The 19,558-nt window shown below is 38.6% G+C and overlaps 1 protein-coding gene across 3 annotated transcripts in view; it reads right to left on the bottom strand.

Moving 5' to 3' along the window:
• The window catches only part of LOC129246396 (uncharacterized), a 99,749-nt gene that overhangs the window by 52,828 nt on the left and 27,363 nt on the right, over window positions 1–19,558 (bottom strand). For all 3 annotated transcript variants that reach the window (XM_054885188.1, XM_054885187.1, XM_054885189.1), the window contains one exon: window positions 12,613–17,857. In XM_054885188.1, the coding sequence (XP_054741163.1) occupies window positions 12,613–17,612 (5,000 nt within the window). In that variant the 5' untranslated portion in view covers window positions 17,613–17,857. The remainder of the gene's footprint in view (window positions 1–12,612; window positions 17,858–19,558) is intronic.

The following is a 19,558-nucleotide window of genomic DNA, read 5'->3' as shown; positions in this document are numbered from 1 at the left end:
TGCAGCCAAGTCAAATGATGAAATTATCGCCAAAGTTTAAAAAACAGAAACTTTATATAGGTATAAAAGTACTTGAAATACGGGTTGTGTCTTGTTCCCATATATTTTGTAAAGGGTAATAGTTAGTATTATGGTATATATGATATTTTACGTATTAAAAACTTTTAACAAAACAATTCCATACATGGTGTCATAAAAAGGTATGAAAACCAGATTGCGCATACATTTTTTTTTGTTCGTATGACAAGAAAGATTTTGATCAATAAGGCAATACAGCTGAATGTGCAAATAACGGCTATGCTGTTAAGTTAAAATTTTGAATATAAAAACTAAACTAAAAATGTTTGTACAATTATTGGGCGTAAACGAACATTTGGAGAATTCGACAAATTTGCATTGTATGACAAAATACTAAGGCTGGTTCGGGTAAAGAACAGAACAACGCAAGTGAAAGCTTACGTACGAATTTTTTCAAGGGGGGAGGTCAAAGTCTCCATCTTCTGCACATTCTAATAGTAAACCGGCGTACGAAACTATGTGATCCTTGCATTTTATATATATGATATACTTATCAGTTCTATGTGAAAGAAACATTTTACCCCTCTAACTGCTCAATAGTTGGATTTTTTTTATCCTTTACGAGAAATTAAGATTGATGATATCTAATAGGGATCAAAGTCGAATTGCCCCCAAAGTATGTGTACTTATCTTCTTCAAGGTTGTTCTTCATCAATACTATGAGCCTCTGAAACTCAAGTCCTAAATCTGTGAAGGCTGTGACCGGTAGCAGTAACTACAAAGGTTGTGATTAAACCGTTACTATTTTTCTGTCTCTCTAATTTCTACTATTAATCCTCATCTTGTAGGTTTATATTTATGTGACTATTCCTATATTTACCTCTAAGTATATTTTAATTTTAATTATATGTGCCTACTTATAAGTTTAATTTAAATAATAACTTTTTCTAAATCGTTAGTTTTCAGTTTGTATTGTATCTGCCGTTCGCTCTCTTGTGGAACAACATAATATACATCAAGACATACACCACAAATAGGAGAAGGAACTTAAGAAGGGTGTGTTTAAAATATTTGTAATAAAATTCTGCTATAAATTTCTTAATATACCAAAGCTAAAACTTCGGTTTGAACGCCAGAAATAAATAAAAACAAGAATCCATTGACGGAACCTTGAAATTTTACTTGTGCTGAAAAGTGTTATTAAACAAAATTGAAAACTTATAAAAACAAATGATACACGATAAGATGATACATCACCCCACCCTACTTGGTCATATTTCTGACACAAATGTACTAGATCTTTATACTATTTCTATTCTTCCTCGCTTTAAAAGTGTGTCATTGCATACACAGAAGCGATGGTATTAAAATAATACATTTCCGCAGTAAGCAGCTAGCACTTTCGGTTCACGGCTAAAACCGAGTATGAATTAAGAAAATTAAATAATATTGTGGAGAAACTGGTTTCAAAAGGATACGAGAAATATTTAAAATTATTTATTACGTGATAAAACTAATAATAGTCAAATATTTGGAAGATTCGTACTTCCTCAATGTTAAAGGGTACACTACACGAAATTAATCCTTTTGGTGCAGTTTTACAGTTCCCTAACAAACTTTTTTTATTTTTGAAAATTATTAGTGCTTCTCAGTACTTAAGCTCGAACGAATTTTTTTTAACGGATACTCGTTATGTGTACAGGGTGCAAAATTTCCCAACTCAGTGACCAAAAATCTGAAGTGGATATGTATATTATATATATATATATAAAATATTTTGTGATAAAGAGTTTTCGGTGTCTTATTAAGAAAGAAGTAGGATTATACGAAATTCAGAGCAAACAACCTGTCATCATGGCATTGACAAATTACCATAGGAACACAACAAAATGTATATAAATACTTGCCACCATGACGCCCCTTTTCGAAAAAATTCATTTTCTCAATAGTTATAAGCAATTAGTGGCTGAGTTGGGAAATTTTCATTCTATTTAGGTACACGTCTTGTTGTATCCGGTATTCAGCGATTAACATATTTACACGTTTATGTAGTTATATTTATATTTACATATTTATTAGCTATAACAATACATCTGCTTAATTTTAGCGGTAATTTACGATTCACTCTAATTTTTATGATTTTGATTTAATTGAATCAGTCTAGCCAAAAACACAAAGCAACAAAGTTAGGCGGTCGAAAGTGATGAGGTTAGCAATCAATAGATATGGAATATAGTATTTTAATTGGTAGGTGGGTGTATCTATATAGTTTATAAAAACATATGAATATGACTGCTAGAAGTTAGCTTGGAAGTAGAGTTTTCTAACTAGAAAAAACCCCTGAAATTTTTGCTTTAAAATATTTTTCGGCAATAATGTAAATCTTTCGTAATCAAAATTTGGTTGAGTGGATATTACTTTTCATATAACTTTTTAGTTTTTTAAAACAAACTCATACTTTTTTATAATGATGAACTAGGAGGCGATTTCAAGGAAGATCGGAGGGAATTAAATCGTTAGTACAAAATAATTTCCAATATGAAATCCGAGGAAAGGCTAAAAACAGTTTTCAAAGCCTTTGAACTGTGCCGAAAAGACAAGAAAAGACACAAAGATTAGATGACACACATACATAAATAGTTTTTATTTCCCCAAACTTTAAACCTTTTAAAAACAGATGGTTCCTAAAATTCGCTATGTCTCTGCATCAGAATGACATGAATGATTGATTTTTTCTTCTCTTCAGTATGTAAGAAATAAACCTCTGAAACCTAGATCCTCTCATGTCTTTAATTTTTTTTCTTTTCTAATGTTGTACAGTGTTATTTTATAGCATTTTTTATAATTTTATGTAAGCAACGTCAACGAGTACGTATTGGATTTATGTAAGTAAATTTATTTTTGCACAAACGGCAATTATTTTTTATTATGATATTTCGTTCGTGTTTGTGGCTACTTTTTGTTTGAACACCGAGAATTCAAAGTGTCACTGATGTATGTGGATATAGATATGTATTTCAGTTTAGCTTTTAGATGGTAAATATGGTTTCGGTTACTACTATGTCGGTAGTAAGTGGCTATCATAAGCATTCTTAGAAAACGAAATTAGTATTTTTAAATATTTGCTGGTTTATCCGCATTTAGTTATTCGTATGGGCAAAAAAATGTATTACTTATACAGTATAATCCCTTTAACTCGAACAAGTTGCACCGTAAGTAGTATCGGAATTCTTTAATTGTGCGGATTTAAAACAAAAGTAAAACAATAAATAAATAAAAATTATTGCAATTGAGAAATGAAAGGTCTAAACGAAACTTATTTTTATAAAACCTTTGTGTACCACAAACAAGCTCGCGTTAAAGCTCCACCTATCGTGAGATATTGTATAGGCCCAAATACAACCAAGGCCGATATGCATATAATATACAACATAGTTTAAGTGAATTACAATAGAACCAGCGTTGTTTCAATTCATTTGCCACTTTTTAAGCGATATTCAATTAAACAAAAAATGACTAACAAAATAAACACCCGCGAATCGTCTGATGTTCCGCATGAAGGAACGACTAGAGCGCCAATAAATTTATTTAAACTCGGTTCAGTACGAAATACAATAACAAATGTTTCATATTACAACGGCGTTGAAGAGGTGGCTCATCAAAGTCCAAATATGCACATATTCATGTGTGTAGGTAGTTCACATAGTTTATACGAGTACATATAGTTAGATATGTATGAAGTCACCGGAAGTGGTCAATAAAATAATTTGGACTAAAGGAAGAGAAAAAATTAAGCCAGTGCCATATCGGGTGTATCCATGATATTTCTTCAATTCCTGGACAGCAGTTTGTTCATCTCGAGAAACTTGCGAGATGCAGAGTTATCATGATGTAAAATATTCGAATTTTTTTTAACAAATTGGCTTTTTTTTTTTGGATAATTTTACCCTCTGAAATAATATCCCTTATTACCGCCGTATATGTTTTTTTTTTTTTTTGTTTTTGTCTTTTTTAAATATTGACAACATTTTTAAACGAGCTTTTTAAATTATAAATTTCCGTTATTTGTAAACAGAAAATCTATAGTCAATTTTCAATTTCATTTTAGCTATACCTCCTCACATGCTGGCTCTTGTGCGAAACAATGCCTTTTTAATTGTATCAAATACAAATGAAACTGTGTTTCGTATTCAGACCTGATTTTGTTGTATAACCTTAATTTATTGGTTGCACTTTAGGTTAATATTACCCGCAATGAATCCATGTGACGGATGTCAGCAGGAAATGTATCTACAAAATGCATACACATATGCACATAGGTATGCATTTTATATGCAACTGGAATAAGTTGTTGTATCTTTGTCACGTTGATCGTTGGCATGTCAATTGCCAAAGCTTATTATAAAATCATTTACGAATACATCACAATCTAACTTACAAACATCTGCTTGGTTACGTTCTTGAAATTGGTAATCTATCTGTTCGGGGTATTTGTTTACGTGTATATATGTATATATGTATACGTGTGCGATATACACCAATATGAATTTCTGTTTCATGTGAGTTCGAGTTTACAATGCAAATTGTCCGTGGCTCATTGGCTGTTCAAACATAGATCGAGGTTTCGATTTCAAACTATCGGCTATCAAAGAGAAATTAACAGAATTATATTTCTATATCTATCACCTATAAGCAGGCAAAGTGCAGAAGCTATTCCCTAGTTCAGAGACGGCACGGCATGACCTAAGTTCTAGGTATGTAACTAAGTTTATGGGTGAAAAATCAAAGTCAGCTCAAAGGAAGAAAAGCATAGCTTATAGCTAAGATAAAATTATTTCGCATCAGCAAGAACTGTACCGATTTGAAATTATGCCTTTTCAAAGGTCTTCTTAGTAGCTTAGCATAAATCATTATATGGAGATGTACCTATTAAAGGATTAGGCAAAATTGAGCAGAAGGAAGGAATAAGAAATGAATTTGTAAGGCAAATTGTATAGTGCAGGCATATACAGTTTGTCAAAAATATCTTTGCATAGTGAAGAAAAATTTAAAATTTTAGCTTTGATCGAGAATTCCAACAACAAATAAAAAAGTAAACAAAAAATGTATACACATATTCCATTACTGTACTTGTCTACGACTATTACCACAACAAAAAAAGATGTTTACTCTATTTAAAAAGTGTCAAAAAAATCTTTGCATAACTGATGAAAACCACAAAAAATGGAGTTATTTTCCGTGAATTTCATTCATTTGGGTTTTTTTGCAAATGGTATGGAATGTGAAAGGGATAAGAAATTATTTAGTTATAAAGTGATTGTCTTCAGTGCTATAAGTGATCTCAGATTTTAATAAAAAAATGCCTGGAAAACGAGTTTCAAAAAAATATTATTCAATTAGTGTATTTCAATCACTACAAAGGCAAATCAGCCAGAGAAATCGCAAATATGTTCTCCCTCAAAATTAGAACTGTATATAATATCATAATATATACAGAGTGAACGATATGAAGTGTTACCTATGCAAAACATCATAACTTTTTCGTGTGAAATTAGTTTTTATTGATTTCAAACAAAACAAACAAAATTGTTGAAAATTATTACAATTTTAACATATATTCACTTAAGCTCGATATGACTACCTTTTGTCTTGACTATAGCCTTCAAACGGTCAAAAAATGAGTTGTATGCTGCACGAATGTGATCTTGAGGTATTTTGGCCCATTCTCGTATAATCGCTTTTTTCAGCGCATCCATACTGGCATACTTTTTGTCCTCAACTTGCTCTCCAAAATGGACCAGATGGAATAGTCCATCGGATTTGCGTCTGGCGAATTCGAAAGCCATTGTGTGGACGAATTGAGTCCTATTGGAACGTCCATGGTCTACGACCGAAATGTTTGCATGTCCACGGCTCTAAAGCAGCTTCTAAAACATTTTCCCGATAATAAGTCGCATTCACTTTGACACCAGGCTCGATAAAAACGATTGGAGAGCGTCCATCAGCAGTCACTGTGGCCCAAACCATTACTTGCGATGGGAATTGCTTCGAGTGGCCATAGGCTCAAATTCTCGTATGAGCGTTCGGTCAAGTAAACACGATCGTTTTGAGTGTTTATGAACTGTTCCATTGGGAAATTTTTTTCATCAGAAAACACAATGTTAGGAAATTCGCCCCGTTCGTGCAAGCGCAACAACTCCTTTGCTCTTTCGCACCGACCTTTTTTTTTGCTGGGGTGAAAGATCGTGTGCTTTTTGGAACTTGTAAGCCTTGACCTTGAGCTCATTTTTCAATATGCGTCGAATGCTGTCTTGTGATATTTTCAGTTCTTTGGCCATTTTTCTTCCACTTCGACGTGGATTTCGTTCAAGTCGAACCTTCACTTTCCGAACTATTTCTGGCGTTGTTGCGGTTTTTTTTTGGTCCACCTCCATAGCGTTTTGCAATGTTACCAGTATCATTGTAACGTTTTATAGCGCGATACACAAACATTTTATTCACTTTGAGGTGACTGAGCTCACGAACAATGGCTGGTTGTGATTTTCCAGCCAAATATAACGCAATCACACTATTACGTTTGAACTCCATCACAGAAAAAAAAATTCAACAAAACTGAGACGCAATTGCTTTTGATGGCTTATAAACAATGTATTGAACTGTCATTAGAACAATTTTGACGTTGATGTCCTCCTCTTTGTGGTGTGTGTCTTGATGTTGCTCCACAAATGGAGGGACCTACAATTTGAAGTCGACTCCGAACGGCAGATATTTTATGAGGAGCTTTTTCATGGAGGAGGTTTGCCATTGCCTGCCGAGGGGCGACCGCTATTAGAAAAAATGTTTTTCTTAATTTTGGTGTTTCACCGAGATTCGAAATTTTCTCTGTGAATTCCGAATGGTAATCACGCACCAACACATTCGGCTGCGGCGGCCGCGTGCTGAAAATGAAGGAAAACTTGAATTGAAAGGATCTACAGGCAGACCAAAAAAAATGACGCAGCGAATTGAACGTAAAATTATTAAAACTATTTATAATAGGACTATGAATAAGTTCGTGCGGTTTTACAACAGATGGCGTAACTTGATTATTATTCCATCGATCCACATTTCCAAACATTCATTGGAGAGCTACTGTCGTAAGGCACAAACGTCAGTATAAGTTTTTTATTTGAAGCGTAAACAACAATATTTTTACCACACTTGAAAATGTCGAATTTCGTGCCAAATAATGTGTTTTTGCGGGGAATTCTTCTTCATTATTTTAATATGAAGAAAAAAGCAGCCGAAAGTCATCGTATCTTGGTGGAAGTTTATGGTGAGCATGCTCTAGCTGAGCGAACGTGCCAGAAGTGGTTTGCACGCTTTAAAAGTGGTGATTTTGGCTTGGAAGACGAAGAACGCGAGGGTGCGCCGCCAAAGTTCATGGATACCGAATTGGAGGAATTGCTCGATCAAGATCCGGCTCAAACGCAAGAAGAGGTTGCAAAAACTTTGGGAGTTGATCAATCAACCATTTCCAAACGTTTAAAAGCCATGGGAATGATCCGAAAGGTAGGCCATTGGGTGCCGTATGAATTGAAGTCAAGAGACGTTGAACGCCGTTTTATGGCATGCGAACAACTGCTTCAACGGCACAAAAGAAAGGGTTTTTTGCATCGAATTGTGACTGGCGATGAAAAGTGGGTCCATTACGACAATCCAAAACCTCGGGCAACGTATGGATACCCTGGCCATGCTTCAACATCGACGTCGGCGCAGAATATTCATGGCCTGAAGGTTATGCTGTGTATCTGGTGGGACCAGCTGGGTGTTGTGTATTATGAGCTACTGAAACCGAATGAAACGATTACGGGGGATGTCTACCGACGACAATTGATGCGTTTGAGCCGAGCACTGCGAGAAAAACGGCCGCAATACGCCGATAGACACGACAAAGTTATTTTGCAACATGACAATGCTCGGCCACATGTTGCACAAGTGGTCAAAACATACTTAGAAACGCTCAAATGGGATGTCCTACCCCACCCGCCGTATAGTCCAGACCTTGCGCCATCCGATTACTATCTCTTCCGATCGATGCAACATGGCCTGGCTGACCAGCACTTCCGTAATTACGATGAAGTCAAAAAATGGATCGATTCGTGGATTGCGGCAAAACCGACCGAATTTTTCACAAAGGGAATCCGTGAATTGCCAGAAAGATGGGAAAAAGTAGTAGTAAGCGATGGACAATACTTTGAATATTAAATTTGTAACCATTTTACGTCAATAAAGTTTCAATAGCCAGCAAAGCAGTACAAGAGAATTAACTCTTCAAGTGGAAAAAGACTACGGGTTAAGAATTTCTCATGAAACTGTTCGAAAAGTGTTGCAAAAACACAAATATTCCTCAAGAGTGGCTTGGAAAAAACCCCTGTTATCAGCACAAAACGTTGATAAAAGTTTGCGATTTGCCACCGAGCACATATCACTTCCCACAGAGTACTGGGACGACGTTATTTTCTCAGATGAGACGAAAATGATGCTCTACTACCATGATGGACCCCAGAGAGCTTGGGGAAAGCCTCTCACAGCACTACAAAACAAAAATATTATCCCTACCGTAAAGTTTGGAAAACTGTCAGTAATGGTTTGGGGTTTTATATCAACAAAGGGAGTGGGTGAAATCAAAATTTTGGACGAGAAGTGCAAACACTTTTTTGACAGCAGAGAAATTGAACTATTTTTATGTTTTAGTATATGTATATTAGCATATTATTATCGCCTTAGAGTTGTTTTTTAATTAATATATTGGAAAACATGTTTTTGTAAAATATTGTTAAAAAAAAATAAAAAAAAGTTGTTTTTAATTTTTTTAAGTTATTTTATTTATTTATTTTTTTAGAAAATTTGTTAAATTTTAACTTTTATGTTCATAATTTTTGAAGTTTTGGAGCTATTTTGTAACAACAAAGCACAGGACCGAAATCTAAAAATCATCAAAATCCAATCACTTTAAGATATGATTATGTTTCTAAATGAGCTTTCAGAGCCTCAAGGTACATTTTCAAATATTGTTATCTCGCAAACTAAAACGAGCCTGACAAAATGGAGGAAGCTATTGAATTTAGAAGACCCCAATAATCTTCAACTACAAAACTTTTTGCCCAAACAAGTTGTAAATACGAGCACAGTGTAACGAAATATAAAAAAGTTTACGGCGTTAATCTCATTAATTGAGAACAAGAACTTTTGTATGTTAAAGACATGTCTAGAGGGTTCTTCGTTTTCGAGATTCGGCAGGAAGCCGGGATTTAAATATTATTCGCTTTAACTTAATAGGACTATGAATAAGTTCGTGCGGTTTTACAACAGATGGCGTAACTTGATTATTATTCCATCGATCCACATTTCCAAACATTCATTGGAGAGCTACTGTCGTAAGGCACAAACGTCAGTATAAGTTTTTTATTTGAAGCGTAAACAACAATATTTTTACCACACTTGAAAATGTCGAATTTCGTGCCAAATAATGTGTTTTTGCGGGGAATTCTTCTTCATTATTTTAATATGAAGAAAAAAGCAGCCGAAAGTCATCGTATCTTGGTGGAAGTTTATGGTGAGCATGCTCTAGCTGAGCGAACGTGCCAGAAGTGGTTTGCACGCTTTAAAAGTGGTGATTTTGGCTTGGAAGACGAAGAACGCGAGGGTGCGCCGCCAAAGTTCATGGATACCGAATTGGAGGAATTGCTCGATCAAGATCTGGCTCAAACGCAAGAAGAGGTTGCAAAAACTTTGGGAGTTGATCAATCAACCATTTCCAAACGTTTAAAAGCCATGGGAATGATCCGAAAGGTAGGCCATTGGGTGCCGTATGAATTGAAGCCAAGAGACGTTGAACGCCGTTTTATGGCATGCGAACAACTGCTTCAACGGCACAAAAGAAAGGGTTTTTTGCATCGAATTGTGACTGGCGATGAAAAGTGGGTCCATTACGACAATCCAAAACGTCGGGCAACGTATGGATACCCTGGCCATGCTTCAACATCGACGTCGGCGCAGAATATTCATGGCCTGAAGGTTATGCTGTGTATCTGGTGGGACCAGCTGGGTGTTGTGTATTATGAGCTACTGAAACCGAATGAAACGATTACGGGGGATGTCTACCGACGACAATTGATGCGTTTGAGCCGAGCACTGCGAGAAAAACGGCCGCAATACGCCGATAGACACGACAAAGTTATTTTGCAACATGACAATGCTCGGCCACATGTTGCACAAGTGGTCAAAACATACTTAGAAACGCTCAAATGGGATGTCCTACCCCACCCGCCGTATAGTCCAGACCTTGCGCCATCCGATTACTATCTCTTCCAATCGATGCAACATGGCCTGGCTGACCAGCACTTCCGTAATTACGATGAAGTCAAAAAATGGATCGATTCGTGGATTGCGGCAAAACCGACCGAATTTTTCACAAAGGGAATCCGTGAATTGCCAGAAAGATGGGAAAAAGTAGTAGTAAGCGATGGACAATACTTTGAATATTAAATTTGTAACCATTTTACGTCAATAAAGTTTCAAATTTCGAAAAAACCGCACGAACTTATTCATAGTCCTATAACGATCTTTAGAAATAGGTTTTTTTTTTTTTTTTTTTTGAAGTAAGCTCAAATGGCATTATCCGCTCAATATTTCGATTAAGCAAATTGAAAGCAAGCAAGTGAACGTGCTAACTTCAGCAATTTGAAACTCAACCCTCAACTTTCGCGTTATTTCCCCGTACAACCTTCCGCATTTTTTTTTTATGCATTTTATGCTGTTTTCAAAATATCCAATATCATAAAAATATTTTGTGTACATATGTACATACATACTACAAATAATATGCCCTCGTTTTATAACGTTTTATATGCACGCTAATAAACCTAAATTTATACCGCACACTCCTACATACATACATATGTGTGAGTATGTGATATATACATGACCTGTTTTGATAAGCCATTAAACGCCTCCACCTCACCCACAAACCCGATGATACTAATGTTTTTAGGTTTATTTATTTTTTTCGCAGCAATTGAACAGAGAATGAAACTACTAACACACACCTACCTACATATGTAATTTACATTGCTTGCATAGTAATTTTTATTTTATTTTAATTCATAATTAAGGGTTTTTTCTCCATAGCAAATCGGCCAATTAGCCTTATTGCCAACCAACGCATTCTTGTTAACGCATGCATAGATGCATGCCTGTATGTTTTTTATTTACATAGACACGATATTGGGAATTAATTATTGGCCAATCAGTCATTCAATCAGTCTGGCGATTTTCATGTTAATGAAGATATTTACTCGAAATCAGATGTAAAAAATGTTTGGCATTCCATTCATAGAATACATATAATGACTAGCAAAAGGGGTTTTTCTCAAAGATGTGTATGCATGAATGAACATAGACATGGGGGTTATTTTTTATTATTAAATATGTACCTATGTAATATATTTATATGGTAATGTTGGCCTCATTTTTCATTGATGAAATAAGCGGTGGCGGCTTATTCATTCTAGGTAATACTTTTATTTACTTATTTTCTTTACATAACAGTGTGAATTTTTTTGCGAGACTACTGACTAAATCAATTCGAGAAAAAAAAAAACAAATTATAAGAAATGGTCGAATATTGTAGCTTTAGCTTTAAGCTTTTTTTGACTTATTTATGAGTTTTGCTAAACTTAGCAAAAATATGAGCGCACATAAATGTTCACTTATTCGTATTTTTTGTCTGTTTTTCAAAAACAATGGTCGTACATTTAAAATCTTAATTGTTTTTTTTTTTTAAACTTAAATAAATAAATTGTGGATGGAGCTACTGTATAACCATTTGCCGACTCCGAGCGGCGTATGATTTCTATGGGAAGCTTTTTCGAGGCAGAAGAACACTCAGGTGTTTTTCCATTGCCTGCCGGGGGTCACAGGAGTTATTAAAACAAACCTTTTGGAAAAAAAATCGAATTTTTTTATACCAAAATGCTGAATTTTTTTTTCTGAATGTTTTCTGGCTACCAGTGATACAAGAAATTCTTAAATATCGCGGAATTGGATTTCACTGGCCCCTGATATATAATACAGTGAAACATCAGATGGGCGGACACTCACGATCAGTCAATTATTGCAAATTGGAGAGCTTAAAATGCGTATGTTGTCGCAACTACAATGCATGTTCAGAGAGTTCTTTCAAGGATTTATTTTGGAATGCGAAAAGACTTGTGATGATGCTTAGTCAATACACTTCCGCTTGCGACTTAAAACTAATTTAAGATGTTATCTTTTGTTGTTTGAACCGAGGAAAACACACAGCAATATGAAAAAACTAAGTGGCTCTCTAGCGGGCGCTTATACTTTCATTCATTTGATTTCTACTGCCCTTATTTAGCAGGTATAAAATTAGTTAAAAATAAAATGCATTAAATATACAAAACAAAGCATAATATATACTAAATGAATGAAGGTATTTTCAATGAAAAATCAAACGCTTAATATAACAATTTAAAACAAAAGCTAAAAACAAAAAATACAAAAAATAAAACTTATGTGTATAACACTTACGGTTTTTCGTTTAGAAATTCACCGCGCGTAAATTCCGACAAGCGGCGCGACTTGGCGTTCTTGGTCAACGCCAGCGCTGAACTACCACCGCCCTTCGTTGGTGCTGCGGGCGTCGCAACTTTGCTGCTATTGTTGGCATTAGTTTTAATACTCAACGGTGCACTGAGTCTGAAGTTTTTAAAATTATCCAGTGACGCGCAAGCACAATCGGCATTACCGACACAAGAAGACGACGTAGGCGATGGTAGAAGCGTTGCCACTTGTGATGCTTGTGTTTCCGTTGTTGTTGTATTCGGTGTGAATATCAAGAAATTTGGGCACGTATGCTTGTGTTGCAGTGACTGGTGATGGTGATGACTAACGTGGTGTGGTTGGCGTTGTTGTTGCCATTGTTGTGCAGCCGGTTCTATGACAGTAGACGGACATGCGCACAAATCTTCATTGCTGCTCGCCAACGAAACCGGCGAACCTTCACGCGAGTCACCCACAGGCATGCAGTTGCATTTGATAGGCATTTGATTGGACCAGCGTCGTATTGGCGAGCGATCCTTGCGTGCCGCACTCGGTTCGAAGCTATCTAGAGACAGTTTTTTGACGAGCCGTCTCTGTGCAGACGTTACACCAAGATGTAAACAATTATGTTGCTTGAGGCTGCGGCGTGGTGAGGGTGGCGAAGGTGTGGCAGGTGGCGAGACCAAAGCGGCCGCTGCCGCCGAGATGCCATCTAGTGAACTGGATTTCATAATAGGAGCGCCGCCGCTCCCCAGCTTGCCAGCAGTGGAGGTGGCGCCGCGACTTTGTGCAATAATACGCGCATATAATTCTTCACTGTCCAGCGGCAATAGCTGCGACATGCCAACACGGCGTTTGTGCAGCACATGCTTTGATTTGGACGGGTCTTCAATGTCACGTGAATCAGCTGGCGGCTCTGGTTGTTCATCGATGCGTTCGTTGCTTGCCGACTTCTCAGACTTTGTATGTTGCTTACTATAGGACAATATATTAGACAGTCTTCTCATTTTATTTGGCTTCGATGGTTTCGCAGATTTATGCGAATCACAATGGGCGGCATTGTCGCTTTGCGACTTTTTTGCGTTGGATGCTGTGTAACCCGCATTTTGGATAGGGCTTTCTATGGGTTGGTGCGTATTGACGCCACTAGCTGTTGATGTCTCCATGACAGCAGTTTCATCAATTTTGCTGACAATAAAACGATTCTTGGATTCTGGGTGCGCCGCAGATAAGACAGCTGTAGCTGTGCTGGTATCTGATTTCTCCATTTGTAAAATGTCATAAATCGTGCCATATTTGCGACCACTGCCCAAAAGTGTGGACGAGGAAGCTGAATTTGAGGTCGAGATGGCCCCATTTGGAACATTAGCGCTACTCCCTATGGCAGCATGAACTTCAGTGTTTTGTCCCTGTTGTTGGTGCTGTTGTTTTTGTATAATATCGTAAATCATTGTTGGCTTTAATGACTTGTGTTTTTCCTTGCCTTCTTTGTGTTTGTCCTTTTCTGCTTTAGAAGTATGTTCTTTTTTTTCATGCCCAGTCAAACCGCCATCTTTTTCCAAAATAGCAGACAGACTTTTGCGTTGAAAGAAATCGCCCGCGCTTGTGACCGACGACGTGGTAGAGGATGCTTGCGACGTCTTGCGGTGTAGAATCTCATAAATGGTGCCGTATGTCATATATTTGTCATATTTATGGTATGTCAGGTTGTAAATGTCATTTTTACGTTGTATTATGTCATAAATGGTGCCGTAAACTAGCTTATCATAGATCTTAAAGTTGCGTCTATAATTATTGCCACTGCCACTACCGATACCTTTGTTGATAGGCGCTGTTGCAGACGGTACTATGGCTCTATTGTTGCTTTGTAGTTGCGCTTCGGTGGCAGCATCATCGCTACGCTCAAGTAGTGGCTCAACGTTGGCAGTGCAGTTTGTAGTAGCCATTGCGGCAGCCGCCACTTTTTGTTGTTCTTTTAACGAATTGCGGCGCATAAGCAAAAATGACGCGTAACTTTTACCATGCCGCGAATTTTGACGTTTAAATGGCGTTGCCGACAAAGCGGTTGCACTTTCTGCAGCTTCACTGGATTTTTCTGTCATATCCATTGTTTCGCAATCGCGCACCAAACGTTTGAACTCTTCATATGATTTGCGACGTATGTGCGCTTTTTCTTTCTCTTTGGCCGCAAGCAGCTTTTGATCGAGTATTTGCGATAGAAAATCGGAATTCTTACGCAAAATTTCTGTGGTTGGCCGACGTTGTATTGTGGTCGCCGCCGTCCTCGTCGTCGCCGTCGCTAACGCAGACGCTGATGGTGCGGTCAGTGAGGCGGACACGTCAGTAGTATTCATTTCAGCAATGCTCACCGCAAACTTGTTTACACAATCCGGTTTCGCGTCGATATTCACATTCATAGCAAATGTGTTCAACTCGTTGATTGCAGCAGCGGCGACGTTACTGTGATTGGCAAGTTTGGACCCGGCAATTGGCATCATACCAGCCACTACTCCACTAGTACCACCATCACCAGGGTGACGGCACTCCCCCTCCGCTTTGGTTACAACCTGTTCTGATATCGATTCTAATGCATTCGACATTGTTGCCGCCGTCGTTGTTGCTGCTGCTAGCGTTGTCATTGACGCACCGGATTGTGTTTCCTTTTCACAACAGCTGCCACTACGTACTTGCGACGCTTTGCGACGTGCGCATATTTCCGACGCCGCATTGTTTGCTCCTTGCATATATGCTGCTGCGGCAAACATTGCCTTGAATTCTTCGTAGGACTTGCGCCGGTTGCGTGACTGGGTAAGGCACTCTTTGTAGTTGAGACGCGCGATCTTCTCTGGCGCATCACAAGGCTCGCCAGTGCTCAATGCTACATGCTTAGGATTACCACACCCTGGTGAAGTGGCATTTTCGGCACCTGCCACATTGGTGACATCATCGAAGATTTGCGCAATCGAGGGCCGCACATTCGCAGCTGATGAGGATGTGGCAGCAGCGGCAAACAGTAAAGCGCCAGCAGCACTCTGCAACGAGCTCTCCAATTTATTCTGCATCTCAATGAAACCAGAATCCATTGAACTGATGGTGCAAGTTGAATCGAAACTCGTTTTCCGACTCGAATTATTACTGTGCGATTGCCCAGCTACCGTGGCTTGAGTCTCAGCAGCAGCAGCAGCAGCAGCAGCAGCAGCAGCTATACTGGTGTCGACAGTGTTTGTCGTTGGGTAGGCCGCGGATTCGGCTGATTCGCTAATTTGCATGCAAAGCGCATGTGCTGATAGTGGAAGGTTGCAGTCGTTGGTGTCGGCGTCACGATCGTGATCGCTGGCTATGATGGCTGACGGTGTCAGCTCTTTGTTCGGTGCGCACAACAAATCGAAGGTCTTTGATTCGCAAACGAATTTTCGCGACGGACCGCTTACATTGTCGTTTGCTGTCCTCAACTCAGCATTATCATTATCATCGTCGTCGAAACTAATTAGATCTTTAACTACTTCAGTAGAGACTACCTCTTCCATTGGTGTATCACAGTTCGTTAGCTTATCACGAAGAGAATGCCTTTGTATGTCATCTTCCACCATCGCGTTGACTACCGTCTGCATTCTCGGCGCTTCAAAATTGTCTATCTCTACCTCCGTTCCCAGCCTTGTCTGGTTTCTGTCACTTCTCCCCATTTGTTCGTTGCATTCCTCTGCTAACATCGCTCCACTATTTGACTGTGTCGTCGCTTCATTGTTGATTTTATTTTTGTTCACCGTCGCATAAGCAGGTAATGACAATATCGTTGACAGTGGAACGCAGCCGATTTTATTGTTTCGGTTGTTGCTTACACTACTGCCCCCACTACCTCCACTACAACTACCAACATTTGTGATTGCAATGCTACGATTATGAAAGATTTTTACGCTTTGCATTGGTAATTTGCGACGATTTTGTCGATTACGTGCGGCTAATGCCGAGGCAGAGTTAAGGCAATATTTGCGTTGATACCGGCGCGTGTACTTATTGGCAATACTGTATACAGGATCATCTAATGGCATTGACGATTCACTGGCTTTTATGCCAGTCGCTGTCCTGACTGATGCGCCCCAATCAACGAAGGCGCAGGCGCGGCCGGAAGTCCTGAGTAATCGATGTAGTCGTTCTGCAGCTAAAGCGCGCCGGCTTTCATTGCTCTTTGACGCAAGCGCGTCTGTGGAATACTGGCAACTACTATACCGCGTGCGTGTAGGCGTAGCGCTTGTTGGAGACGCTTGATACCTGGCCGCGTACATTTCATTCATACATTTAGCACAACAGAGAAATTCGTATAGTATTTCTTCGCCGTCATTCGAGCTAGGCGGCGTGAATGTGGAGTATTTTGGCTCGGACTCCTCATCTTTAAAGTGCGACACTAGAACTTCCTGCGCTTGCAACACTTCTTCTTTCTCTTCTTTGATAACATCAAATTGCTCTGCAAGGGCTGCTGTGGCAGCGCTGAGCAAATTTGTTGGGTGATGTTCTTGCGATGGCTGAGGTTTGGTTGTTGCCACGGGCATAAGAATGTAGGTGTTCTTTGTAAGTTTCTCCTCTCCACAGCTGCCATTTGTCACATTTGCAACAATATTATGCGCTGCATTTTCTTTATTGCCATCGGCATCGGCGTCATCACTGCTTTTCACTATTGAACTCTCAATACTAATGCCGCTGTCTAACAACACAAAAGTGCCATCAGCAGGTAGTATCAGTCTACCCTCAGCGGCGGCATTCACCAATTCGCGTAGCGCCAATACTTGTTTCTCTGTCACGTTACCCTGCAATTGAATGCCATGAAGCGCGAAAGCTGTGGGTTGTTTATTTACTGAATTTGGATCTGTGCACCAGACGACTGGCATGGCTGCCATATTTGCTGCAGCTGATACTGCTGCAACGGATGCCGCTCCAGTTGCGTATGCGGATGCGCTGCAGTGTCGTCCGCTCGAAATACTTTCAGTGCGCATGGGCGTTTTTAGAATCGCTAATTGCGCTTAATTTAAGTGTAAATACGTCTTCTCATTGGCAAGTTTTAAATCAAACAGTCTATTAGGTGTATATTTGTTGTTGATTTATCTTACTACTACTATTAGTATTTGGTTTTGTTTGGCTACTAGTTTTCTAGAAGGAGATTTCATGCGCAGTTGTCCTCGTTTTTTCTTTATTTATCTCTTTGTGTTTTCAGCACTATAACGCGTATTACTATAAATCGCTGAGATGGAGAAAATTATAATAAAGGCATTAGTGAAAATGTTTATTTTAGAAAAAGCATAATGCGTGCGCTTCTTAGTTGCTGTTTCGTGACGCCTCTACGCAGATTGTTGTATGAAAAATTTCTTTTAGGATTCGAGATAAAAAATATTAAGTGATAATTGATACAAGCCGATTGAAGTAGTAGCTCCGGTAAATCAATATTTTATGAGATTTTCGCGAACATGCATTTATCGAAATTTAAATGGATCCGTGGGGTAATTAGACAGATCTTGCCTATACTGAATGAAAACAGAACTAGGTCCTTCACCTATCTCGACCGACCTGCCATTAGTTCATTAGTTGGTATCATCACAGGTTGCTGCCTAATGCGAACACACGTGAAGCGAATTATGTTTCCTTTTATCGACTTCTGTCGCAGATGAAGGAACAAAGAGGAAGTGGAAAGTGTTCAACACTTTCTCTACCACTGTCCCCCTCCTGGCAGAACGCAACTCCGCTGTCTAAACTCTTACATCCTTGGATATTTGGCTGACTTAGTATCCGCAGATATCCATAATATTTCGTCGTTTATTAGAGAGACGAAGTAGTTTCGCACATTGCGAAATAAAGGGGGAAACTTGAGCCTAAACCATTAGCATCACAATGGGTCTCCATGCCTAAGCAGGCCGCTCTACACCCTCATGGACAGTGGCAATCTAAGCAACCTAGCCTAACCTATACTACTGTCAAGGAAGCCTTTAAGCTTCACGATGCTCAATAGCACAATCGGCCAAAGCAGTCCGTTGATCAAAGGCCATTGGTACCAATTAGCACCACGAAATGAACGAACTAGACACCTTGGTAATATTCGAGGACCTTCTTCAACTTCTGCCGGTCTTTGGGCCCGACAACCGATTGAAATAAAATCCCACATTTCGCTCAAAGAAGACCAAAGTCTGCTAGCCTTTTAGTTTTACAACATGAGCACACTGAAACTACCCTGTTAAATCTTTTTGCGCAAGCGGCTATCAGTTGAGTCTCCACACGGCTTCGAAATGATAATCAGAGGGTAATCTCTAACAAAACTTAGGCATCCATTCCCATTCGCACATTATTGACAGAAATACATTCGAAAGAGTATCATGGGTTCCGAGAGGCCGCAGCTGTTGGAAAATACTTTTAAATATTCTACACAAGGTCTAACTTTATGTGAACACAAATACATTGGCCACGGCACTAGTCATTACCTATTTGTTACTGCTGAAAGAATATGTCTGGCGTGCGTTTTAGACCAAGTAGCCCTTTTGTTGATTGCAAAAATATATTATTCCCGCTATACTATAACCTTTATGTAAAGACCCACATGACTTTCAGGCTGAATGGCTTGTAGCGAGTTTACCCACCAAGCACTCCCATTTCTATACTGTACCATTTCAGTTCTTCTACTATTACATAACAGTTCAACGCAAAAAATACTCCTCTCTTGAGTGACATAAGGCAACGATATCCAGGTAACATCTCTGCCTATGGTAAGTTAGTCTAACCAACCATCTAAAATTTATCAAATAAAAAATTGCGATATATTATATTTATTTACAGTTCAGTTAATGAGCCTCTAAGTGAGCGCTTTGATGTAAAGTATTGCCACCCTTGAAACTAGTAAAAGAAAATATGTATGAAAAAAGTTAAAACGTATTTTTAAATTATGATTAGTTTAGTT

Source organism: Anastrepha obliqua, chromosome 4 (assembly GCF_027943255.1).
Source record: "Anastrepha obliqua isolate idAnaObli1 chromosome 4, idAnaObli1_1.0, whole genome shotgun sequence".
In the NCBI taxonomy this organism is placed as follows: Eukaryota; Metazoa; Arthropoda; class Insecta; order Diptera; family Tephritidae; genus Anastrepha; species Anastrepha obliqua.
This window is presented reverse-complemented; position numbering and strand designations above follow the sequence as displayed.